Raw genomic sequence first — 27669 nt, 5'->3', positions numbered from 1 at the left:
AGGTCACTTCCTAGGGGTTTTTTGTTGTTGTTGCCAGTTTTGCAATAGTTTACGTTTTTCCTTGCAGCTGCGCATTATTAGTAACCTTTTCAAGCAGTCTACCTGCTCACAAGCGATTATTTTTTTTAAGAATCACAGTGCAATCAGGGTGATACATAAAAATAATTTTACGAATAATGATTTTTCAGCAGCATGCAAAAACACATGAATTGCCCCAAAGATCACAGTGATACGAATAGCTTTTAATAATCCCAGCTCATCAGTAACACATTGGAATTTGAGGGGAAAGCTTAGCTGGGGACAAGCTGACTGATTCTAGTCATCTATTAGCATTTAAATTGTATAGTTTGGAAACAGTTTTGATAACCCAAATATCTAAATGACAATTATAATCTTCAACAAACAAACATTAGCAGAGTACATTCAATATGCCGACCTTCCATATGAAATCTTTTTTTTTGACACACAATTGATTCTATGGTCATCATCGTAAAGGAAGAATAGCCCCTTGAGTCCTAAAGTTCAAACAGAAACAGTTCAGATGTGTATGCTTACTGTAGTTAATTCATAATAGCAGGACAGGTGTCAGTTCCAGATGTGCAATGAGCCTTTAGTTCACCACCACAGGATCCCTAATTCTAAATTGGTGGTCCAAGTATTGCTTTAAGCTTCAAGATGTTCTTCAGGTTGATTAATAAAGATTGCTATTAATGCATGCAACAGCATCATTGTAAGACAGAATGAACACTTTGGAGTGTTGTCTATGACAGAAATAAGACATAAGTTTAAGAAGCTTTGAGAAGTCCTTGGCATCAGCTCTGTGTTGGTTGGCGCAGATGTGTTTGAAGAGTGGGCATCTATAATAATCCAACTAGAGAAAGTGCAAAAGGAATTGTCCAGTCGATTTCATAGAAGTATTTAGGAGGAATAGTTTTCCCATTTACTTTTATCAAGCCACAGCCGTAAAAATCAAAAGGGATGCAGAATAATCAAAGTGAAGTTTCCCAAGTCAAGAAATATGCTATGCCAGTCTAGGTGACCTGGTGAGCAATCAGAGGCAAGAACGACAGCAAGGTTCTGAACCAAACTGTTTCTTTCAGATCACATCAGTCTCTTCTTGCAGCACCAGTTAATTCACAAATAAACAAAACAAAAAAGCCTTCATAATCAGTCATTAAAAAACATTACAAATGTATAGTACTGTATAGTACTCTTGTACATTATATTCTTGACACCTCTGTAAGGAATTCAAATACCAAATAATTTACTAGAAAACAAAACTATTTGCATGTCGACAGCTGCACAGAACTATTTCAAATGAATTGTTTTATAGATCCAATGACACATGATGTTAGGTCAAACTGCTTTGTGTAATAATAAACCACCTCTTCAGAATAGTCCATATTATAATCCCTACCATTTCTTCAGAAAATCCATCCCCATAAAACTTGCACTTCTTCATGATTTCAGTCCTAAGAATGCCATCCAAAGCACCAGTGAAACACAATGCCAAGGAATAAATGTTAGTTTGAATTTGCAGTCCCACTATTTCAGTAAGATCTCAGCACAAGTGGATAAGATTTACAGGATGTCGATGGCTTGATGTCGCTTTCCATAGTCCATTGCCCGGTCGCCTTGCATGTCTCGATCTTCATCATCTGAAAGGAAATTAAGGTCACAGCATTAGAGATAAGCAGTTCTCAAACAAACAGCTCTTTTTGATGAATGTTTGGAACCGAATTACATTGGTGAAAGGAGACATTCATTTGACCCAATTACTTCCTTATTTAACAGTATTTGCAGAAAATAAATAAAATATTGCATCTTCACAATGCAGAAAAAAATTAAATACTGGGGGAAAATAATCATTGTGTTCCACACACATTTCTCCTTAAGGGTAACATCAGGTAAAAAAAAAATTCTGGCAATCAAATAATATGGACTGGTAAAACATTAACTATTTGAATATACGCGTTAACATTCTAGCTTACATTTTTGCCTTTACTTTGGATGTGTTCTGGGGGTTATTTTTAAACATTTTAAACTCAATCATTAGGGAGCCAAATGAGCCTGTTCTTTTAGTTGAACAGAGCCAGAAGAGCCGGATTAGCAAAAAAACACTTGGAATGCCCACCGCTACCAAAGATTAGTATTAGTCTCACTACATAACATATTCAAGATATATTTCTGTGGGAAATCCCTTATGGTTATCATCTGGAATGTTCCATTGAGTAGAATCAGCCATATTCCCATTCCAGCCTAGTCCTGTATCAGCCACATTCCCATTCCAGCCTAGTCCTCTATCAGCCATAGAATTCCTGACACTGAATCCTTTGGTATCCCAGTATCCTACTCATAAATGTCATGTTCACTCATAGGCACAATATAGCTGACTATGTCACGATTAAGCGGTTAAATGGAAGAAACTAAGATCTAAATGGATCCGTTTTAAAAGCCACAAAACGTCACACCCTAACCTGTCATGAAGAAATGAATGACAGCAGTACAATAATGATATGACCAGTACGCAGAGACAGGCATTTGAAAGCTCAACAAGCACTCAAGTACAATATCTACTCATCTACTGCACGTGTACACAGATGTTCAGTGGACACAGACAAGTGGAGGAGCACAGACAGAAGGAAAGCACAGGCAAGCGCGCAGCTGGGTGGATGGAGCATGCAGACACTGGAGTGGGGTCACAGAACCATAAGTCACTGAGGGGGAGAAGTGCCCTCACCCAGGTGGGGCAGAAGGCTTTTACTGTGGTACACCACAGGGGGAGGCTTGCTCTCCTGCCTAAATGACCCACTGACCATTTGTCAGTCTCAGACCCTGAGGAGCAAGGGGTTTATAGATGGTCCTGAGATGGGAATGCGGGGGTAACTTGGGGTGCTGGGATGGCGCTGATGGAACTCAGTCTAATGCAGGGGCAGCAGGAGTGGGAGGAGGGAGAAATGGTGATACAGCTGGACTCGACCACCCCTGGCCTGGCTCACCTTGGACGTCTTCCTCCCCACCATCACCATCCTCTTCCTCATTGTAGGCAAGCTCGGCCTGTTTGTCCGCCTCGTACTCACCCACGTTCCCGTCGTCCCCATTGTAGTCCGCCAGCTTAGAGCCGTGCTGCGGATCTACAGGGGACTCGTTCTCATCAAAGAAACGGCCTGCAGAGGCAGAGAAGGGCCCCGTCAGGAAGCAAAGAGACGGAGTCAGGAGTGAAAGGAGAGAGTCAGAGAGAGAGCGTGAATGAATGAAAGAATGAAGAAACCGTCGGGCCGACGAGGAAGGTGACGAGTTGGAGAGTAACGGTATGGGGGGGTGGGATAAGGAAAACGTCACTGGAAATGAGGTGACATCAGCGTAAAGGAACTTGGAGGAAAACATGACGAGTGTGTGTGTCTGGGGGCAGAGTGGGTAAAGATGCAGCCAGGAGAGGGGCAGCTGGTCGGGGCATTGTTTGAGAAGAAGGCAGCGTGGGGGGGGGGGGGCTAAAGCCAGGCAGGCAGCAGGAAGGGACATCCTGACACCCTTGAAGTCAGAGGGCCTCTTCCACTGTGTGCATTCTACAGCAGCAGGCCGTCCCTCTGTCGGCCTTTGGCGAAAACACCTCTAACTTACACTACGACCTTATCAGCACAGCTGAGGGAGAAGTGTTAAAACCCTTGTACGCTAAAGGACGTCAACCAGGTTTACAGCAGACCTAACACAGCCTCGAAACACAGCCTCGACAAAGAAAACTCTAGATATCGTGGCTCAGACACCACAATGTGCCCTGAGGAAGCGGACGGAACCGTGAAGGGAACGTCGTAGCCTTGACACACGATGCAAGTGAGAGAAACTCTTCTTGCCGAGATGGGTGGCCTCAGTGCAGAGATACAAGACGCAACCACCACAAGGAATACTGGGGAAGAGTCATACAAGACAAGTCTCCATGTGTCACATCTGTGTACATCGGTTTACCCCCCACCCCCCCACCAGCCTCATGAGGCACTCACTCTGTCTGTGACGTGGGGGCTCAGCAGGCTTGGGGTCTCTGGCATGTCGAGGCTCTATGGGGTTGGGCACTTGGGCAGGATTAGGAGGCATCTTGATCTGTACGCCGTCTGCTTTCATCACACTGTCTGGAGCTTAAAAGAGATAGCAAAACAGAGGTGGAATCACACAGAATTGTGTCATTCCTAGTGGACTGTTCGTTCATTCCTCACAGAAATCACTTAATGGTATAAAGGAGTGTAGGGTGCACTCTAAGTGTAGTGCCAGCCAGCCAACAGTTTGAAAGAGCATGTTTTCAATCTCTGGGAGAAAATGATTAATCACCCTTAAAAGAGGCTGAGGTTGCCAAGCGGAGCAGAGCACTGCACCAAATGTACTTCCCCCTCCATTTTCTACACAAACCTTCCACTAAAAATAAATAATCTAATCGGAAAAAAACAGGAAGCAAGCATGGCTAAAATTTTACGGTAGCTAGAGTAGAGTTGCAGGATGGCTAAACATGTGGTTAGTGGTTTACAGCTTAGTATTTTCCTGATGAGATCCCTAATTAAAATATTGAGACAAGGTGTTTGTGTGAAGTGAAAATCTCTCTCTAGAATGCACTCACTTCTGCAAATGTTTGTTCAAATTATTTTATATAGCCTATTGCTTGAGCACACATTGAAGTGACCAACATGGCTAGAGCCCAACTGAAAACCTACAAAGGGCATTTGATATTTGGCAAACTAAGCTGCAGAGCTTCTGAAAGTAAGTTTTTGTTGATTCTTACAAAAATCCAGAAATGTTTTACATCTATTGTGATTCCAAATAACAACAGTCGATCTAACTCATTTTTAACACTAAGCTCAACCACACTGCCTAAAGTGTGAAGAAGCTTTTCCCATACTGCCTGTTGTAATGTCAACACAGGCACTTCTCCCTTGTGCAAATAGCTGTCACAAGCTCACTGTTGTGGAAAACAGCGTGTTGAAAGAAGGTTGCCATCGGTCTATGCAGGTTAACTAACAAAATATCAAATCAGACAATGTCAGAGAGGTGGAAAAGAGATCCAAGCGGAAATAACCTGTCCTGAACCAAATGCCAAGCATGTGCTTTATAGAACTCAACATCAGGGTATTTTCCACCATCAAAGGTACACACCAGTCATACGATCATCCCATTAAAATTGCCAAGCTCATCAAAAATCACACCTTGTTTAGACGTGACCTCACCGTCTCAGACGGAAACCACAAATCCCAAGTTTAATCAAAATGAGGTTGAGGGGTGCAGCAGGTTGTTTGGGGCGGGGGATACACGGAACGTATTGTTTTAATAGGCCAGAACCAGATGTCACTCCTACTTTGTCCTATAAACCAGTACTTTTTTGCAAGGTTGGACTTTACTGCAGAAAAGAGCTTTGAGATAGATAATAAATATTTCAGATCATCACCAAGGCCCAAAACTCAAGACCCGATGGTCATCTACATAATGTCCCATCTGACTCATTCAGGTACTCGACTGAATCTTGGCTAAGCAAATTATATATAGTCAAGAATTCTTCTTGTCACCGCTAAAGCATTACTTCTCTAAATGAGCAGCATTGTCTCCAGGCAACTGAACTGATGGTGTAAACAGAAGGGCCAGTGCATTAGGTGGAAACAGTGAGGTTGACAGACCTCCAAGCTGTCCTTTCTGCTCTCCGAACTCATCTGCCTGGACGGCTGCCTTGTTGTCCTCGTCAAAAAGGATGGGTCTATCTGCCACCGGCTGGGGGGGCTGCTGCTGGAAGGCGGCTGGTTGGCCCTCCATCCCCAACCGTAGAGCCTTGTCCTGGATCTGGAGCACAGGCCGGTCCAGAGAGAGGCCTTGACCAGCCCCCTCGCCTGCCCCAGCCCCCACCTCTCTCAACCCAGGGTCAGGTATCTCTATGTGGTTGTGGGTGATTGCTGGCTTCTTCAGGGCTGGAGGAAATGACCACAAAGAAGAACAGTCCCAGTTGATGAAGCAACTGGGGACCTTACGGCCAAAGTCAGTATCAAAAGAAGAAGTATCAACTCACCAAACTGTACGTCATCTATTTTCCCCAAATCACTGTCCTCAATACCAGGCATGCCAGCATCACTGCCAGGCTTGCCCAAATCTTTGGTTCCAAGAGGGGGAGAGAGAAGTGGACGGAGAAAACAGGAAGAACAGATAGGGGAGAGTGGTGGGTTAGCTCTGAAACATCTTATAGACGCACACTGTGGCAACATGAGCTGCTCAGAATGGTACCTTTGAGGTCAGTGTCTCGTTGAAGGGTGGCCACTGTGTGGCGCTCTCCTGCCTGTTCTGCTTCTGTCCCTCCTTCAGCAGCTCCTGCCTTCTGGCTATCCAGCAAGCTCTGCGGAGAGAGGGGGAGGGAGGGAGAACGATGGGGAGGGGAAAGATTAGTAAAACCACTTCTACTATTGCCGTGTAAGCAAAAAAGAGATCACAATGTGGGTGCAGAGCTGCTGACATCTGGGACAAAGGATGATCCACCGAGAGTATGATCTGTGAACACCAGCAGAGGGCGGTAGGCGACAACAGTGGGAAAGGAACAACAGATGGGAAGGCAGCGAGATGAAGACTCAATGGGCCTAATTTCACCATTAATACGTTTTTCATAAAAGTGCCTAAGAAAAGTCTAAATCAGATTCATGACGTGTTCTTAAACTTGTTTGCATCCATGTTCTTATAATGATGAATCCCATTGTCCTCGTCAATTAAAAGTGTGTGCCAGTTATTACTAATTAGCATAACCTAATTAGTAGCATAGGTCTTTTCACTTGACAAAAAAATCTATTATAGTCACCAATATTGACAATCATTGCATCAATGTCACTCACGGGGAAAAAACTTAACATTGTTGTACCAGGAAATTCAATGGCTTTGGCAATGTGAAGTTCATCTTCAGTCTCGCTAGGAAGGGGTCCACTCCAATGACTATTCCAAGTAGTAAGATACTAGTATTACTGGCTAGTAGGCTACTAAAATGGCCAGTGGAAAAAGACACACAGTCCACTGATGCTTTTTGTAGTGAAAGTAAACCTCATAGGAAACGTTAGTCAATTTTTAAAAAATGCTTAATGGTGTGTAGCTAAATATTTAAACTTGGCATGATGTTTATGCACAGAATAATTACATAATGTTGAGAAGCAAATTTTATGAAGTGGTATAAAATTGAAGAAAACAATTATTTGCCACAAAAATGTCAGCACTCAAATGTGCATGAGTTGATTCTCCACTTACCTAAAAACAAATCCCATACAAGAAAACATTGGTGAATGCCAGAATCTTCATGGAAACTGGGTTTTAAGAAGGAATTTCTTCTTAAGAATGGTTGGTTTATGAGGCCCAATGCTCTGACACAAGGCCTTTCATGGTTCACTAGAACTCAGCAAAACCTGTTCAGTTAATTCTTTGAGGCTTTGCACCATGAATGGACTTTATGTATAATAAACCCAATGCAATAATCATATGTACCATGAATGTAATCAAGAAACAGTTTAGCCTTACAGTGGATATAAATAGGTCTACACACCCCTGAAGAAAAACAGCCCCAAAGCATGATGCTGCCACCACCATGCTTCACTATGGGTATGGTGTTCTTGGGGTGATGTGCAGTGTTGTTTATGTGCCAAACATGCCTTTAGGAAACATTTGCCCATGTGCTTTTGGGGGACTTCATGTTTGTTTTTGCCAACTTCAGCCAGGCTTGGATGTTTTTCTTTGTAAGAAAAGGCTTCCGTCTTGCCACCCTACCACATTCATATGAAGAATACGAGAAATTGTTGTCACATGTAGCACACGCCTGTACTTGCCAGAAATGCAGTTCCTTTAATGTTGCTGTAGGCCTCTTGGAAGCCTCCCTGACTAGTTTTCTTTTTCGTCTTTTCATCAATTATGGAGAGATGTCTCTGTTGTGCCATATTTTCTCCACTTGATAATGACTATCTTCTTTGTGTTCCACGGTATATCTAATACTTTGGAAATTATTTTGTACCCTTCTCCTGACTGATATTTTTCAACAATGAGATCTCTCGGATGCTTTGGAAGCTCTCTGCTCTGAGATGCAACTAAGAAAATGTCAGGAAAATCCTTCTAGAACAGCTTAACTTTATTTGTAATTAATGAGTCACAAATGATGGCAGGTGTAATGACTTCTAATTAACGAGTTTGAATGTGATTGGTTAATCACACTCAAACTCATGAACACAGCCACATCCCCAGTAATAAGAGGGTGTGCACACTTATGTAACAAAGTTATTGTAAGGTTTTTATTTTTCATTTTTCCCACCTTGAAGATTTTAGTTTGTTTTTCAATTTAATTGTTCACATTAAATGTGGAAAAAGTTCTGACATGATTTATCTTTGTCTGATTCTTTTACATCACAAGAACTTGGCATTTTAACAGGGGTGTGTAGACTTTATATCCACTGTATATTCAGTTTTGCGATGTGATACTGTGGTATTATTATTCATTATTTAAAGGGGCCATTAGTAAAATGTTTACTGCACTACTAGCATGAATACAAGCATAAGTGACCAGAAGATATCTGCAGTGTCAAATACTTTTGACAAAATTGTTCAGAATGCTTGAGATTAAACTTTCCATTGAAACTTCCTTGGTGGTTCATCACTCAATTTGCATTGACATAGTCTCCTTATATTCAGGCTACTATTACTGGCTGCAGTATTTCCCCCACCCAGACCCACCGTGGACTAGCTAATACTATTCCGGTTCTGTTCGGTTAATATGAGAGAGGACAAATCATGTTATTGTTTCAATTTTGTCTTGTAAAAAGAAACATGATTCTTCACAGTGCCCCTTTAATTCTTGGGCTGTGTATGAACCTTAGATTATATGAAACAAATAGCAGACAATAAGGAAAAACATTCAATAAAAGTCATCTTAGAAACTAAAATGTTAATAAAAAATATTAACATACACCACAAAATACCAATTAATAGGTAAACTGTATAATGTTATCTTAAGAATAAAAGTATTTGTAGTAACACAGCATATTGCTGCTCAATTTCCCCCAAAAAACAGTGACTTGAGTCTTAGCCAAAATATCACAGATCAGACATTTCCCACTGCCACTGGTTACCATGGTAACAGAGACAACTGTACTTGTATCTGTAGAAGAATGTGTTTCACTGCCACACACTAGCTTCAATCTGAACATACCGTTAGTAACTCAAATCACTTGCGGTTGGAGATTAAACTCATGTATAAACTCAAAACGAAAATGTAGAAACCACCAAGGATATGAACAAAACTACAAAACCCCTCTCAAAAAAGCAACTGAAATGCCTTGCGATGAAATCTTAAGGGTCTCTTTGGGTTATTTCACTATCCTTTTTTCCATAGGGGATTTATCCACTTCAAATAAGGACTGTTTCATTTAAAATCACCCCACCACATGCATTTAGATACTCATGTAAATCCTTTGTCAACATATTTGCAACAAATTACTCAAATATTATTATTTTTGGCTAAATACAGGCTGAAACTGATCACACTAATCTTGTCAAACAGTAATCGAAACACCAAGGTGGTGTAAGCCTACACCAAACACAGACCTTATCTGAATGGAAAAATGGATGGTGAAATAACCCAGAGACTGTGAGTGCTTTACTTTCACTAATATTGAAAAAAAAGTAACTATATGTATTGCCACTGCTTGAAGTCAGATGTGGTTAGGAGGTTTTGCTAGGGAGTAGTGGACGAGGACGGAGGCTGTGGGGAAGAGTGGACGAGGACGGAGGCTGTGGGGAAGAGTGGACGAGGACGGAGGCTGTGGGGAAGAGTGGACGAGGACGGAGGCTGTGGGGAAGAGTGGACGAGGACGGAGGCTGTGGGGAAGAGTGGACGAGGACGGAGGCTGTGGGGAAGAGTGGACGGGGACGGCGGCTGTGGGGAGCAGTGGACGGGGACGGCGGCTGTGGGGAGCAGTGGACGGGGACGGCGGCTGTGGGGAGCAGTGGACGGGGACGGCGGCTGTGGGGAGCAGTGGACGGGGACGGCGGCTGTGGGGAGCAGTGGACGGGGACGGCGGCTGTGGGGAGCAGTGGACGGGGACGGCGGCTGTGGGGAGCAGTGGACGGGGACGGCGGCTGTGGGGAGCAGTGGACGGGGACGGGCGGCTGTGGGGAGCAGTGGACGGGGACGGGCGGCTGTGGGGAGTCTGTCTGATAGTTCACAAATCAATAGAGAAACTGTATACAGATTTAGAAAATTGATTTCTGGATTCTGAGAATCGATTTCAGAATTGTCCAAACAAAAATCCCAATCAACCAGAAACTTTTTTTTTTACCTAGCCCCATTTGTTGTGCTATCATAATATAACCTCTACTTTATCCGGTAATGGACTCAGCATAACATTTGTTGTGCTATAATATTATAACCTCTACTTTATCCTGTAATGGACTCAGCATAACATTTGTTGTGCCATCATATTATAACTTCTACTTGACTACTCAGCGTATCATTTGATATCCAAAGTGTGGAACTAAACAGCCTCACCTGTCTCAGTTTCAATGCCTCCTCCTCCAGGGTCTTTTTGGTGTCTTCATACTCCTCCTTTAGTTGTGCAACTTGACGCCCACACTGCAAACTATGATATATACAACCAGTTGGTTAGACAAACCACAAAGAGAAAAAGAAATAAAGCTTTCATCACTGCTCATATGATGTTTTGGTGTTGTAATTTCCTTGACTTACAAAAGATGAGTTGAAATGTGCTCATTTGCTGTACCTTTCATATTCCAGCTTCTTCTCGAGGTTTGTGTTGTTCTTCTTCACCTCCCTCATCTGGTCTTCCTGCTTCATAAACTCCTGTTTCAGCTCCTTTAGTTGCTCTGCACTCCCCCATAGCACAATGTTACTTTAGGCTTCATATTCTAAGGACAAATTCCCTTTTAACCTTGCAGTGAAGTTAGGCTATATCCTTGGTGATGGACTTTGACATAATATCATCTAGTGACAAGGTGGAAGATAATAATCCAGAACTACTGCAATCTCATCACAATAGAGGCATTCAATAAATCAGAAATGTTAACATTGCAAAACAGTTTGCATTAGATTCCGCTTGGGACTTGAGATAAAACAAACAGCTTAACAGCTCAAACTAAATTATGCAAACTGTTACTGCTTCGGGCTATATTTATGGTAATACAAGCTTTTTTCCACCCAGAAGGCAAATAAAAAGATCCCGCCCTCTGCTGGCCACTGTCTGCCCTCACCTTTAAGCCTCACAATCTCTGCCATCTGAGCGGTGATGTCACCCTGCACCTTCATCTGCAAACAGAAAAGGGAGCAGTCTGAGGAAATGTCACAGGAATAATTCTGACAACTCTGTTTCCTCATCTTAATGTAAAATACTTCACACTTCCAGTTTAACTGGCTTTATCACATTACATGGCTGAACTGGCCACAATGGGCGATACCATTTGTACAGGTAAGATGCAAATAGCACTTCAATTACAGAACAATATCAACAGACTAACTGCCTAAAGGTTCTTTTAAGTGAATACTCTGCTAGCTATAAACTCCATCTGACTCGTTGTACGTGAGCAGCCAAGTGACTATAAACTCCATCTGACTCATTGTGCGTGAGCAGCCAAGTGACTATAAACTCCATCTGACTCATTGTGCGTGAGCAGCCAAGTGACTATAAACTCCATCTGACTCATTGTGCGTGAGCAGCCAAGTGACTATAAACTCCATCTGACTCATTGTGCGTGAGCAGCCAAGTGACTATAAACTCCATCTGACTCATTGTGCGTGAGCAGCCAAGTGACTGTAAAGACCATCTGCAGTCAGACAGATTAGATGAGATGGAACACAGATCCTGGAAGACAACCAGACTGAGGCAATCAGAACATCTTCAGGCCTGCTCTACTCCATATCATTCTGCTTGATGGAATGGGGATGACCCAGCCATGCTGAGCACTACGGCCGACTGTAACAGAAATATTTACATACGCAATCAGTTCAAAGTGATTAACACAATGACCAGCGGGAAGTTCTATGCAGAACTTTCCACATTTTGAAAAGATAATATTCCCAGGGTGCTGCCTGGGTTGACAGCCTCTGGATGCTAGATTATTAATTCAACTCTAATCTATTGATTGTGATGGACGTCATCTGGAGATAAAAGGGCCGAGGACACTGACTATGACTGTGTTCTGTGAAACAGTGTGATATTGTAGCCGTTGACAAAGTCAACATCTTTATTTGACATCCTAAAAGCCTCTCTGGCTTGTATTTAAATACTCTCATGGAAGGCCAGTTAGACAAGGTCTCTGCAGGCTTCTGAACTGGAGGAGTCTTTTTTCTTTTTTAACTTGTAATAATTTAGACCTATTTTTGATTGACTTTATCTGCGTTCTTTTCACACGTCCCTATAATTGTGTGTCCCTATTACACACTAGTACACAATGACTGGCAGAGGGGCTATTTCATTTCTGAACAAAGATATCATTTAATTAAAGTGTCGTTTTTGCCTCAACCTAATAAATAAAGGTTGTTTTTGAGGTGTATTAAGGGAGCAATTTAAAAATACAAACTGGATAACTATGAAATAAACCGTTTCAACAGTGCGCAGTAGTGTGTGATTGTGTTCTTGGTTAGAGCGTGTGAATAAGGTGCATCTTATTATGAGGTTGCAATGGTCACACACCTTTGCCAGATGTGACCTAGAACTATTTAATTTGAAATCCTCCCATCTTACATCCGGTTTGCTTTCCTTTGTCCCGTTTCCCCACCCCTACCTGGTCCACACTAAAACAGAACACTTAGTACTCCTGAGTGACCTGAAGAGAGAGCCATTACTGTACTTAGTATTATATACTCTGTAGATGGTATCAGCTCTAAGTAAACGCATTCAGTATATGTGGAACTTTAATACTCAGGAGATCACATCTGCAACATCCCTGTTTTCATCATATCCAAATGAAAGCACTTGAGGTGTGAAAACACTTGACAGACATAGGCCATATACTTTAAGTCCAATCAGGACAGTGCCAGAGAGACAGCTGGTAGGCAGAGTGACCGTTTCAGATCAGAGTGTTCTGTCCTTGAGACAGGCTGGCCCCTCTCTGCCATCCACCCAATTATACTAGCTGCCTTCTCAGGGGTAAATCAAAACGGCATTGCAGTATACAGGCACTAGCTTGTGTTCCAGTGGTCATTAACACAGACAAGTCTTGAGTTCTGTATATAACCCACCACCTCTACCAGGGAAAATCCCCTCACACACAGTACCAGTCAAAAGCTTAGACATGCTCATTCAAATGCATTTCTTTAGTTTTACTATTTTCCACATTGATGAATAATGGTAAAGACATTAAACAATGGAACTAACACATACAGAATCATGTTATAACCAAAAACGTGATAAATAAATGAAAACCTATTTATATTTTAGATTCAGAAAAGTAGCTTTGCCAAGTTGACAGCTTTGCACACCCCTTGTGTTCTCAGAACCAGCTTCATAAGGTAGTTACCTTGAATGCAGTTCAATTAACAGATTTGCATTTCACTCAGTTGTGTTGTGAAAAGTTAGAGTTTGTAAACAGAAGACCGTCACTGTCTGTACTGTAGTAGTCCATATTATGACAAGAACAGCACAAACAAGCATAAAGAAACAGTCTATCATTACTTCAAGACATGAAGGTCAGCCAATCTGGACAATTTCAATAACTTTTCTTCAAATGCCGTGGCAAAACAATCAAGTGCTGCGATGAAACTGAACCTCATGAGAACAGTCACAGGAAAGGAAGACCCAGAGGTACCTCTTCTGCAGAAGGTACATTCATAAGAGTTACCAGACTGAGAAAATCAGCTATTTTCAATCGGATCTCATATTGCAGAACAAATTAATTTCAAATTGATAGAGTAATAGTAAAAGTAATTAAAGAAATAGACGCATTTCAACATTTTCAGGAGACTGCTTGAATCAGGACTTCACGGTGAAATCGCTGCAAAGAAACCACTACTGAAGGAAAGCAATAAGAGACTTGCTTGGCCCACAAACTATGAGAAATAAGACTGGTGGAAATCTGTCTTTTGGTCTCAAGAGTCCAAATGTGAGATTATTGGATCCCACCACCATGTCTTCAAGAGTGAACGGATGATCTCTGCATGTGCGGTTCTCACCGTGAAGCCTGGAGGAGGTGATATGGCGTGGGGTTGCTTTGCTGTTCAATGTCAGTGATTTATTTAGAATTCAAGGCACACTAAACCAGTATGGATACCACTGCACACTGCAGTGATACACCATACAAGACCCCACAATAACGATGAATTTACATCCTCCAGTTGTTTCGTAATCCGCCACATGCACAAATAACTACCTTGAAGCTCCTTTCACATGCTGTTGACCAGTCACTTTTTTTAAATGTCAAATGCTTTTCTGACTTTTTTATTTATTTTCGTAATTGGAAATATTATGAAATAAATATACAAATATTTTTGTATATATCCAGAATGCATTTCATAAATGATTATGCATGTTAAGTAACAAAAGTATATTTGGTTCTATGTTGTAACACTGAAATTACAACTTTTGGAAGGAGGGATAGTAAAAATATGTTTTTCAGGCTAGTAAGTTTCAAGGCCAAAACATTTTAATGTAGAGCCCTCCCATCCCACCTGGTTTATGCTCGTTGGGACTATCATATCCTGTTTCATGTCCTGTTTACCAACAGGAAAATGACCTGCAATCACCCGATTACAACCCAGTTTAAATAGTTTGGCATGAGTTAGACCATAGAGTGAAAGAAAAGCAGCCAACAGGTGCTCAACATATGTGGCAACTCCATTAAGACTGTTGGAAAAGCCTTCCAGGTGACTACCTCATTGTCGGACCTACCTGGTTAAGAGAATGCAAAGTGTGCAAAGCTGTCATCAAGGCAGAGAGTGCCTCAAAGTTCTGATGTCTTCATTATTATTCTATAAATGTGGAAAATAGTGAAAAATAATACCCATGGTTTGAATTAATCACTGCTCTACAACCAACCCACACATAACCAGTCATAAGAAGCAAAACTGTTCCCAGTGTAAGGACCTGCGATTTCAGCAGGTAAAAATAGGAATGTCAAAGCTTCAAAGATTTACTGTATTCTACAACATCAAAGCCAAATGTGAACATCGAACTTAGCCAGGAGAAATCAATTGACTTGAGCACGGTGAACGATACCAAGGGGCTGCCTGGCTAGCTGTGGCTGGGATTACCCTCCCCAGGTAGACTAACGCTCTTTACAGGTTTAGAGATCACATGTTTATGTGCCAGCTCCCTGGACAGAATGCAATTCATACAGTATTTCCAAGAGCCGACGGATCCAAGGTCTCTCAGATTGTTCCAGAGGCCTTGTCACTAGAATGTTACAGCCATGTGGAAAACTGGAGTATAAAAATAACGGTCACGTTTGTGTGTCTGACACCCATCGTGTCCCTCATACCTTCTTTGTATTTCCCGATTATGTTGAAGATGTTGAAGAAAGGGGACTGTTTAATGTCTGAAGGAAGGGTTATCTATAGGCTACGTCTATTAAAAGAATAGGTTCCATTTAGACACCCCTGTAGGACTGTCCAATAGACAAACCACACCATACAAATGAGATTCACATCAACAACTACTAGTGAGTCCATCCTTGGGAAGCCAATCAAATCACACTGATTATCAGAGGTTTGAATCAAATCCATACATAGAAAGAAATCGGGACAGACTACCTGTGAATCTCAAAACAACGCTATCTACGCACTTGCTCAGTGTGCCCGCCAAGGTTGTGTTGTTGAACAGATTCTGAGGGTGACTTCCAGAGTGGCTAGGGGATACATCAACATCAACTGAGGGACGATGCAATTCAGGGTCCACTTTTAGTTAAGAAGACAAGCAATAAACAGTAATTTGCAAATACCTCCTATTAAAAAAATACAAATCAACAACTGAACATATGACATTTTGTTTATATACACGTGTCAAGCCTCAACAATCGGATATAAACAAATGCACATCTTATCACTAGGCAAGCCTATGCCATCTTTTGAGTGAAATGGCGCAAGCTCAAAAATAATGCGGTGCCTTAAGGGATTCTAATTCGCTTTAGCGGCTTTATTGTTGCAACCTTTCGCTCCCTCAGATTTGGGACAGTTGTGCCAATGGAGGGGCGAGTGTGAAGTGGAGGGTTAATTTGCGATTTAGAAGAAGAGATCCTGCTTGAGAAAGAGGGGGATTCAGCTCTTTAATGAGGCAGAATGCACAGAGGAGAGGAGCGAGAGTAATTACAGCATCATTGTCAGCCATTGTAGAGATAAAAGCTTTACTCTGTCACTTTCCCTGGAGACAGTCTGGATCCTAGTCTCACCACCAAACCTGCTGCCTTTACTCATTCTAAAATACCTGAATTATTGCAACCGATCATAAACACATATCCTGGAAATTGCACAGACAAACATTTGAAGTTTAGGACAAATCCAAAACTTGTACTTTAAGCAACTGATTATAGATATTTGCGCTAATACATGTTAAAACATTTGTATCTACTGTTGTTTGGCCTTTGTCTTGTTTTAATGAGTTCTAAAAACTCAAATTAGTGTTGTAGTTTGAATATACATGTTGTAGTTGGAATAATACAATATAGGATTTCCAACTCTGACACTAAAGACACGATCCATCAGTAACATAGTAAATGCAGAGCTAACAGGTGCTGCTCAGCAGTAAACAGACTTCACAAACTGATCCCCTATGCAATCCGCCACCTTTATTTGGGATAGTGAATCGATATTCACTTTCTTTAACACAATCGGTTAGGTGTTGCACCCCTAGCACAGTGTTGATTTTATGCATCAAATAAAAAAGGTTCTAATTATAATATAATGTAGGGTTAACTGTTTAAGATAAGTTGTTTGAATTCAATAAAAAAATAATTGTGTTTCAATACAAAGTAACCAAATGGGCTTATGATAACAGTGAAAAAGACGATCTCCCATTCTTTGATGAAGATATTTAATATATTTGGGATAAATATACACTGGAAACTATAACACAAAGCTACACAAAGTCAATACTGATCATGATCGGTATTCTTAAACATTGTAAAAACACCAAAGTTATTGGAAAACGCATCAAAATAGATTAATAACATATGAAAACACAAGGGTTTATTTAAACTGACAGTCATATCGGACTGAATAAATAAACATGAATAAATAAAGACCATGTTTACCCCCCCAACACTCGAATCTGATTGCAATTATAGAATTGTAGCAAATAATGTCAAAACAGGTTAGAATACTTGCATTCTATTTGTTCTGTAAAATATACTGTAGAGCACATTTGGATGGTTTCTGTTTTGAAAATTTAGACTTAGAAAACTACCCAGACCCCTGGTCTTCTATTAAAACATGGACTCTTAATGTAAAGGTGCATATTGTATTTCTTGACGGCGCATATATCATTTGAGATTTTGAAATTGATTACACCGCAAATCTAGTGCATTTTAGAAGCTTTGTCTCTATAGCGAATACCGAACGCTCATTCATTCTTAATCGCGCAGTCTTCTAAACTAATTTAAATGACAAGACGTAAAGAATTATTTTGGATTATACTTTCGTAATCCTTTTTGTGACATGGAACAAAATGACAGTTACAGTCTATCACGGCCACTAACGTTTCCTCTTCCATCGCTGTTGTTCTGCGGCCTCCTTGAGCCACACTCACCTTCTTACTTTTCTGTACTTTTGCTTTCCCTCCTCTGACTTGCTTCACTGTCTCTCTCTCTCTCTCTTCACTCAAAAGAAAATATATTTTCATTTACACTTTGATCAGGAGATGTGCTTTTTATGCAAGTGTACCCTCTAAGATCACGAGAAATAAATGATACTTCCAAATAAATTATCAGTGTATAACAATTGAAGTTTCATGATTTTTTGTCTGGAACTTTTACATTAAGCACCCAAAATGTATTAATGACACATCTGACAGCTTTCAAATAAAAAAGGTACATGGATGCAAGGCAGATTAATTGGTAGAGATACTAAACATCCCAAAGAAATGTTTTATTTGAATCCAAAAGCTGGGCTGCTCCTCCACATCGAGAGGGGTCAGCTGAGGTGGCTTGGGCATCTGTTTCGGATGCCTCCGGAACACCTTCCCAGGAAGGTGTTCAGGTCCCGTCCCACCGGGAGGAGACCCCGGTGAAGACCTAGGACACACAGGAGGGACTATGTCTCCCGGCTGGCCTGGGAACGCCTCGGTGTCCCCCCGGAAGAGCTAGAGGAAGTGTCTGGGGAGAGGGAAGTCTGGGCATCTCTACTTAGACTGCTGCCCCCGCGACCCGGCCACGGATAAGCGAAAGATGATGGATGGATGGAAGCTGGGCCTAAAATTAAATATTCAAACGCTTCATTTTGGAAGATAATTCTTTAAACGTGCAGTACCAGATCTTATCTTTTTGACTGCTGTTCCAAGCATACTAGCTAGCTTATTAGCTAACTCACTGCTTAATTCCCCTAGCGGTACCTATCACTTCAGTGTTTGGCCAGGCTGGAGGTGTTGCCTCATTACACTGGCTTGTTACGGCTTTGTAACATCTTTGCACGAAGGTTTAAAACGCCGCAAAAAAAAAAAAAAGTGCTTTAAAAAAAGAATTCCGGCAACTATTTGCATCAGCATTTTGAATATTTCCAAAAATTGGTATTTTTTTCTTTTACTGAACTTGAATATGCATTTGTTGAAATTAGTAGAATCATTAGAACCTATATTTTTCTTTCACCCTAGAGCACACGGTAAAACAAATTGTGTTCATTAAAAAAAAACTTTGTCTATGGGTATTAGCCAAGAGATAAGTCAGACAATGTAGTTTTGGAAAAGACTGTTGTTGTCTGACATGTACAAACAATAGTTTAGTCTGAGCTGAACCTATATCAACACCAGTGAATTGAAGTATAGTGCAACAGGATTTAAAAAATGCAGACACTAACTAGTTTAGTGAGCAGTGTGATGAGAAGCAGATCACCTTGGCAATATACTCTGACCTATACAGAGTACATAGCAAACAATCCAGCTGCCAACACACCCTGTCCCTAGCAGAGTTGACAGGAGAGAGGAGAGGCTTGAGCTGTACCTGGTACATACATAGCTCATGGCAGTAGTTCTGTTTGCTAACACACCCTGAGCCTGTTGACAGAAGTGGAACTAGGCTTTGCCCATAGAATACTAGCAAACAGGTGGAACAGAGTAGAACAGGATGATGGCTTATATTATGAGGCTCAGATCCTAAAACAGAACAAAGGCTACAGACTAACCCTGGGAAAATCGAATATGAATACAAGCCTATCTGGGGTTTTTCTTATGCTATGCCATCCCTAATGTTTAACAGCAGATACACACTGTTGTGTCAAAACAATCCTAGATATTTTGACACAAATATCTGAACAAAATTCAAACCACATTCAGTGATAATGGTAATCCAAATTGACGAAGCACAAAAACATGCAAAGTTTAAAAGAGGACCTCAGAAAAAAAAAAATACTGAATATGCCAATTAATCTGGGATGAGTTAAAGCTATTTCCAAACAATTTGAAGTACATAATTCCAATGTCCAACATTATCTACAAACAGAGAACATTCCAGACCACTGGCAATCTACATGGGTCTGGTCGTCACACCAAATTGAGTCCAAGATCTGACCAAAAGATGCTCATAGAAGACATGAAGAACCCCAGCGTAACTTCAAAGTATCTACAGACCTGTCTTGCCCCAATCAACTTTGAAGAGCATGACTAAACTGCCAGAATGAAATGGCAGGAACATGGCCTACATGGGATGTCAGCAAAGAAGTCTCAGCTCTCAAAAGATAACCAGAAAAAAGGCAAAACCTGGGTAAAGAACTAAACTACTTGAACAATGTAATTTGGACAGTTGAGTCAAAGGCAGAGTTGTTAGACCAAAACGCAAGAAACAATGTTTGTTTAAACAGTAAAACATCATAGCAACCATAAAGCAAGGAGGCGATATCATTAGGGTTTGGGACTGCTTTGCTACTTCGGAACCTGTCCAACTACACTTGACAAACCATAAATTCCATATTTTACCAGAAAATACTTGAGAATTCTTGAGGAGAATGGGCAGTGCATTCAAGAAAGCCCTTGAACATGTCGCAGTTGTGGGGGGGGGGGGGGCAACACCAACTATTGAAATTAGGGGTGTACTTACATTTTCCACACTATGAAACTGCATTTCTGTTGATATTTGATGAATAAATTATTTCAACGTATAATCATTCAGTGTCTCTTAAATTAGGTAACCTTCATCGGTCAATAGGGTGGCAGTAAATATTACATATCTTTGTCCAAATACACTGCTCAAAAAATTAAGGAAACAGAATCCTCACAGTATAACACCAGGTCAATTAACATTCAGGAAAATCAATCTGTGAAGTTAGGAAAAATAAGCGATTGTGAATAAATGTCACCTGTTTTGGTGCAAATGAAAGTGAAAACCGGTGCAATGGAGAGGCAACAGAAACAACCCTCCAAAAGGGAATGGGTTTGCAGGTGGTGGCCACAGACAATTGCCCTCTCCTTATACTTTTTGACTGATTCTTCTCTATTTCTGCGTTTTGCTAGGGTCCTTGTCACTACTGGTAGAATGAGGCAGTACCTGCAGCCCATTCAGGTTGCACAGGCAGTCCAGCTCCTCCAGAATGCCACATCCATACGTGCTGTCGCAATAAGGTTTCCTGTGTCTCCCAGGACAGTCTCAAGAGCATGGAAGAGATCCCAGGAGACAGGCCTTCACACGAGGAGAGCTGGACAGGGCTGGAGAAGTGCATCAACCCAGCAGCAGGACTGGTATCTGCTCCTTTGTTCGAGGGGGAACAGGAAGAGCACTGCCAGAGCCCAACAAAATGACCTCCAGCGGGCTACTGGTGTGCAGGTTTCTGACCAAAGTGTCAGAAACAGACTATGAGGGTGGCATGAGGGCCCGATGTCCTCTAGTGGGACCAGTGCTCACAGCCCAGCATCATGCAGCTTGACAGGCATTCGCCAAAGAACACTAGAATTTGCAGGCCCGCCATTGGCGCCCCTCTCTCTTTACAGATGAGAGCAGGTTCACAATGAGCATGTGACAGACGTGAAAGTGTGGAGACGCCATGGTGACCGTTCTGCTGCCCGCAACATTATCCACCATGACCAGTTTGGCGGTGGGTCGGTGATGGTCTGGGGAGTCATATCCTTGGAGGGTCGCACAGACCAACGGTAGCGTGACTGCTGTTAGGTACCAGAATGAAATCCTCAGAGCCAGTGTCAGACCTTACACTGGTGCAGTGGGCCCTGGGTTCCTCCTGGTGCAGGACAATGCCCTGCCTCATGTGGCCAGTGTGTGTAGGCAGATCCTGGATGATGAAGGCATTTATGCATTGACTGGCCCTCATGTTCCCCAGACCTGAATCCAATAGAGAAGTTATGTATTGGTGTATCCAATTCAGCCAAGTAGCGCCACAGACTGTCCAGGAGCTCACTGATGCCCTGATCCAGGTCTGTTGTGGAGATTCCCCAGGACACCATCCACTGTCTAATCAGGGGCATGTCCAGACATTGGCTGGAGTGCATACAGGCACGTGGGAGCCATACACACTTGGAAGTTGGAACAGCCAGTGAAATCAACTGTTTACTTTGATTTTCAGTGCAAGTTTGAATCCAGCCCTCAATCGGTTGGTAATTTTGGTTTCCATTGACCGTTGTTACGTCAATTTTGTTTAGAACAAATTACACAAGGTACAGTAAAGATATTGATCTTTAATATATTTTGTTCATCGAGACCCTGTGTGTTCCCTTAATTTTTTTTATCAGTGTATAGAGAGAATTATTTTATTTTTTAAATACACCTGGGCGTGATTGCCCCAAGTACATTAGAATTGAATTGCCCCAGGAAAATTTGCAGTGATTCACTACCATTTGTAACTACTTGTATTTCACACTGCTGAGCCGATAAAAATTGGATGCCTATATGGTCGTCAACCCCATAAGTTTAAGAGTATCAGCTGGGAATGTATTGTAATACATCCATCAATTACAGTGTCCAACCTACGCTAACAGTGAATGGTGGTTTAGCCATAACAACTTTCTTTTGCATCATGCAGAAAAGTTGCATCAAAATCGTACTTTAGCAACTACATTGGGGACCTATTCCCATATTCGGCCATTTAGTAAAATTCCACTCAAGGCTATTTTTTGTGAATTAAAGTATAAATTATGAGGTTTTATTTTTTACACATTAACATTTAGAAATCTGCAATTGTGAAGTGTGTATTATTATTATTACTTACCAACCAAGGAATGCAAAATTGACAGGAGTATGTTAAACATTTCAAACTGGAGGATCATGATTCACCTTTCCCAGGTCAAGCCGTGAAGACAAGAGTTTGTATGTACAGTACATGGAGTTGTTTATAATTTGAAATTGCCTCATTAGATTGCAAATGAGCTAACTAGCTAAGTAACTGCAAATGTGCTGTGTAACATGATGTTTTTGCATTGTTTGAATTGCAGCGTAACTTTATGCATGTGAATACAAAATGCTTGGTCATTATGATGTAATGTGTACGTTGATGAGGAAACAAGAAAGGAAAAGGCAAGCCTAGTTTCAGCTGGCCTATGGGTAGAAGTGACTGTGGTGAGGCCGGGAGGGGGCTTGAAGAGCAACTATTTAAGTATAGATACCTAATAGCCAGTAGACAAATGTTTTGGTTAATTACCATGACTTAAAAACACAAAAGACAAGCATTTTAATGATACTGCAATGCCATACTGGTGATCTCCCACATTCTTGCTAAAGAGTCAAGAAATAGATTCAAGCTTTGTCAGTGGGGGACAGATGCAGTACACATGCAGTATTTTAGCTCTGCATTTACCATCCCAACCAAACCATAAAGCCATATCTTCCTGATTATTTCTGGGACATCATTTTATTTCATAGCTACAATGAGATTGTCAATATGGCATTGCAATGTCATGTACATGGTTGGCTGTGTCTTATAAAGGCAAAAAGGTAATTACATAACATCAGCAAGCCAGGGTTTCTAACCTACGAAGTGGCACACAGGAGTCCACGGTAAGTAGCCTAACAAAAAAAAAAAAACTGTAAGCCAGGGATTCCAAATAAAGAAGTTGCTCATGCAGGTCCATGTCTCTAACCAGAAAGCTACTGAACAATGAGAAGTTTGGTAGGCAGAATTTAAGACATGCATACATAGTAGCGTGGAACCGAACACTGATTTGATTCAACTAGCTCACCGGCAGATCCAGCATTGTCTGTCCTTTCATAAATTCTGCACTTAGTCTGGACAAACGGAAACATACAGTTGTGCTCATGAGTTTGCACACCCAGGCGGAAATTGTGAAATTTTGGCTAATATTTTTGAAAATGACTGATCATGCAAAAAAGCTTATTTAAGGATAGTGATCAAATGAAGCCATGTATTATCACTTTTTAAATCATAATGAGAACAGAAATCACCCAAATGGCCCTGATCAAAAAAGTTGACATACCCTTGAATGTTTGGCCTTGTTACAGACACAAGACGACACACACTGGTGAAAATGGTAATTAAAGCTGAATTTCACACACCTGTGGCTTTTTAAATTGCAATTACTCTGTGTATAAATAGCTTGTTAATGAGTTTGTTAGCTATCACTTGGATGCACTGAGCAGCCTGGATACTGAGCCATGGGGAATAGAAAAGAACTGTCAAAAGATCTGAGTAACAAGCTAATGGAACTTTATAAAGATGGAAAAGGATATAAAAAGATATCCAAATCTTACAAATGCCAGTCAGTACTGTTCAATCATTTGTTAGGAAGTGGAAAATTCAGGGATCTCTTGATACCAAGCCAAGGTCAGGTCAGGTAGACAAAGAAAGATTTCAGGCAAAACTGTTAGAAGAATTGTTTGGGATGCAAAGAAAAACCCACAGGTAACCTCAGGAGAAATACAGGCTGTTCTGGAAAAAGATGGTGTGGTTGTTTCAAGGAGTACAATATGATGATACTTGAAAATGTTTTTGCTGCATGGTCATGTTGCCAGAAAGAAGCCTTTACTGTGCCAATGCCACAAAAAAGCCTGGTTACAATATGCCTGACAAAACCTTGACAGGCCTCACAGCTTCTGGCACACCAAATACAAAACCAAAATAGAGCTGTTTGGTCACAACCATAAGCACTATGTTTGGAGAGGGGTCAACAAAGCCTACCGTGAACAGAATGCCATTACCACTGTGGGGTGAGCTCTAAAGGGGGGGGGGGGGGGGGGTGAGCTCTAAAGGCACAGGGAATCTTGTGAAAATTTATGGCAAGATGAATGCAGCATGTTATCAGAAAATACTGTCAGACAATATGCATTCTTCTAGAAAGCTGGGCATGGGAGGCTCTTGGACTTTCCAGCACGACAATGACCCTAAGCACAAGGCCAAGTTGACCCCCCAGTGATCACAGCAGAAAAAGTTGAAGGTCCTGTAGTGGCCTTTGCTGTCTCTTGCCTTTAATATCATCGAGCAACTCTTGGGGGGCAGTGTCGCTGCCATGTGAGGTATATCATTTGAAATAAAATCTCAAAATAATTGTATTTGCAAGCTATATTAGTTCTGGCTAAGTTTATAGGTGGTGTCAGAAAGCAAGCGTTGGACATTCATTTTCATTGGAGCCTTGGCACTAAGGGGAATTCTACCTAGGTAGAACCTCGTTCGCCCATGTGGACAAAATACAAACATTTTCTAGAGGAGTGAAATGGCGGACAAAGCTAAATATGATTTTAAGTTAAACTGTCCCTTTAAGGCCATTTTCTGTTATTACACAGCAAAAAATTAAACAGAATCTTGTCAAGCACCCTGAAAAGGGTCAGCATCCTATTTTGAGACAGAATTAAAATTCCTAAATGAATATAGTACAGCAACAATGTATACAGTTAATATAATGCATATCTGAAGCATATGTAATTACTTGCGTTGCTCATTTATATTACACTGCTTTTTAATCGAAATATTCACCAAAAGTAGTTAATGAACAGCTGTATACTATAGGATCCGGTGCAGTTGACCCAAAGTAGAAAGTAGCTTTAGTATATTAAAGAACCCCTAAAAGTAAGTACTCTTGGAAGTTTAACATAGATAATGCAAAAGTAGGCAGAGTAGGCACACAAAAATAGCTACTTCTGTTCTCGATTGGGTTGTCTTGAGAAGGGAGGGGGACCCTCACGTCACCTCACAACTTGTCCGTCGCTTTTCTAAACTTGTTGAAAACGTACGTCTGAGATGGCTAAGTCGTCAAAAAATACTGAACAAATCTACCCTACCGCTAACTTCAGAGCCGAGCAATAACCCAAGTATTATGAATCAGGCGATTAGCTGTTATGCAAATTCTGTCAACAAACTATTGAGTGGACCCGTAAAAATATGTGATGACCACTTAGTCTAAAAACCATGTGAAAAACAAGGAAGAGCAACGTGTTAGCCATAGCACGACTCTTCAAACGATCATAACTAGTGTAAGCGCATCAGCAGACTCAACACCAGTATTCAGGACTTGGTGGCTTGTGTGCGCGGAGTCGGACATCCCCTTGCACAAGGAAGAAGCGTAGCCCGAAAACGAGTGCAGCCTCGGTCAAACTCACCAACCCCTTGTGTTCGACCAACATTGCAATAACACATTTACATTTTGCAATATGAATTATCGCCATGCAAATTTTGATATTGCAAACGATGTGCTGTCGTGGTGAAATATTGCGATGCATGTCAGCAGCTCTGTCCATCTAGCTAACTATTGCAGTATCTACCGTGTTAACACTTGGCATTTTAAATAACTTGACTTGATAGAAATGGTGCAATGTTGTGTTTCATCATTATACATTTCCAGTTACTGTATATCCTATTAAACTGCATACGTTTTATTCATTCATATTTTTAGACACTTTCTCACACAATTTGCGCAATTAAAAAAAAACAATTGGGAAAAAATACAACGGATTTCATTGGGCTCTACATTAGGCAAACATATCATAGGATTCGCCCACGTGTAATGTTGTTTTCCATCTGTCAAAACACCTGACAAAGTTGCCCGAAGATCTGTAGAAGTTAGAAAGCAGTTACAACAGAAATAATTAACTAGTATCGAGTTCAACCCACCTTTTCATCCGTGCACTTTTTGAAAAGTGCTTCACGAGCCTGCAGCTTGCCCTCGAGCATGCTATTATCTCCGTCTTTTTGATCGATCTGTTTCCTGTGCGTGTCTACCTGCACCATTAGTTCCGAGTTGCGTTTCTCCAGCCGACTGCGCGCCGCGTCTGTCCGTTTCACCTGCGTCTGCACCTCTGCCAACTCGTCCAGTAGGCGCCCATGCTTGTTGGACACAGTCCAGTAGTTGAAAGACAGTATGGCGATGATCACCATCAATGCTATTAAGATGAAGGACGGTAGGCGCCCTCCCCGTCGGTTTGCGCCAAAACCAATCATTTCAGAACGTGTTCTAATTTATATAGAAAACTAAAAAGATCTATGCTTCCACTGGTAAAGAAACTGGGTAGCTGACATGCCGTTGAATTACGGCAAACATACAGCCATTGGGACAGTCAAAGCATTTGCATGAAACCGCAATCTTCCGAATCGATCTGCTTGCATTAACTGGAATGTAGTGGATAGCTAGTTCTTCAAGCGCCGCACAGTTGTCGTTTATCTGGTTTGCGTTTAACCAACGATGTTGTCAGTGGATGAAATGCATCTGCAGCGACGTGGCCTAAATACTACAGTAAACGTGGACCAACACTAGCACGAAGATGACAGAATATGTATCGAGTTCACCAGTCAATAAACAAATTATCTTAACGGTTGTGGTGGGTGCTGGATTTTACATAGAACAAATTATATTATCCACCAAACCATAAATCAAGGCATCTACGTGCATGTAACAGTAGCTGGTTAGTTAGCAAGATATAGGTTGCGCTAACATATTTAGCAAACTGGTTAGGCTAACTTGTTAACTGATCTAATTTGGTGTCACATACATTTAATCGTAGACAAATTAAGTACTGTCATGCTCTTGATACATGTCAATAGAATATTTGGTATTTAAACGAAAATCTAAATAGTAGATATAATTGGTCCCTGCCAACCCTGGTAGCAAGAGCTCTGCAAGTCAAAGACGTCGCGATGTTAGCTAGTTGCTACAGACAGTAGCGACGTGGCTAGTCAGCTCCTGTCTAACAATTCATTCTATCGAAATCCTAACACACTGGAATAACGTTACACGTGTTAAATGATAACTTTTCAAATAGACAACAATTTACATTTCTAATTAGCTAGCTAATGTGCTCTCAAAAACCGAATCCGTGCATCATTGTTTTACCCCAGCTTCAAGACTGCCTTATGTTGATAGCTACTTCCTTGGCTTGGTTGTCATAAACCGTCTGTTGTTGGTGATATGCTCCAGACTCCTGGACTCGAAACACAAGCAACGTTGAATAAAACGAGTAACAATATATTTCAGAAGTCTAGAGCGTTTAGTGACATTGACAGCTAATGTAGACACAGTTCCAAATACCAGACAACCTACATAAGCAAACCGTCAATTTCATAATCTGAAGTGTAGCCAAAGGCATGCAAGGTGCTTG

General features: G+C 41.3%; 1 protein-coding gene across 2 annotated transcripts; it reads right to left on the bottom strand.

Moving 5' to 3' along the window:
• Positions 1 to 221: 221 nt before the first annotated feature.
• On the bottom strand, positions 222 to 27669 carry golm2 (golgi membrane protein 2). Of its 2 annotated transcripts, XM_020054395.2 has the most exons (10): positions 26189 to 27669; positions 11245 to 11299; positions 10758 to 10860; positions 10526 to 10616; positions 6247 to 6355; positions 6035 to 6115; positions 5652 to 5936; positions 3999 to 4130; positions 3000 to 3167; positions 222 to 1658 (listed from the first exon to the last, which is right to left on the bottom strand). In XM_020054395.2, exons 1-10 carry the CDS (start codon positions 26513 to 26515, stop codon positions 1582 to 1584), a joined length of 1428 nt encoding a protein of 475 aa, XP_019909954.1. In that variant the 5' UTR covers positions 26516 to 27669; the 3' UTR covers positions 222 to 1581. The 2 variants fall into 2 exon arrangements, with proteins under 2 accessions (XP_019909954.1, XP_010876880.1); XM_010878578.3 differs by lacking the exon at positions 3000 to 3167.

The sequence above is a fragment of the Esox lucius genome, chromosome 2, assembly GCF_011004845.1.
Source record: "Esox lucius isolate fEsoLuc1 chromosome 2, fEsoLuc1.pri, whole genome shotgun sequence".
Taxonomy (NCBI): domain Eukaryota; kingdom Metazoa; phylum Chordata; class Actinopteri; order Esociformes; family Esocidae; genus Esox; species Esox lucius.
This window is presented reverse-complemented; position numbering and strand designations above follow the sequence as displayed.

Excerpts from the sequence above, each read along its gene's own strand:
- golm2 (XM_020054395.2), bottom strand. The coding sequence starts at position 26,515 with ATGATTGGTTTTGGCGCAAACCGACGGGGAGGGCGCCTACCGTCCTTC. Across the intron at positions 3,168-3,998 it reads GCCCCCACGTCACAGACAGA|GCCGTTTCTTTGATGAGAAC; the intron begins GTGAGTGCCTCA and ends CTGCCTCTGCAG. Across the intron at positions 1,659-2,999 it reads TGGGGAGGAAGACGTCCAAG|ATGATGAAGATCGAGACATG; the intron begins GTGAGCCAGGCC and ends ATTTCCTTTCAG.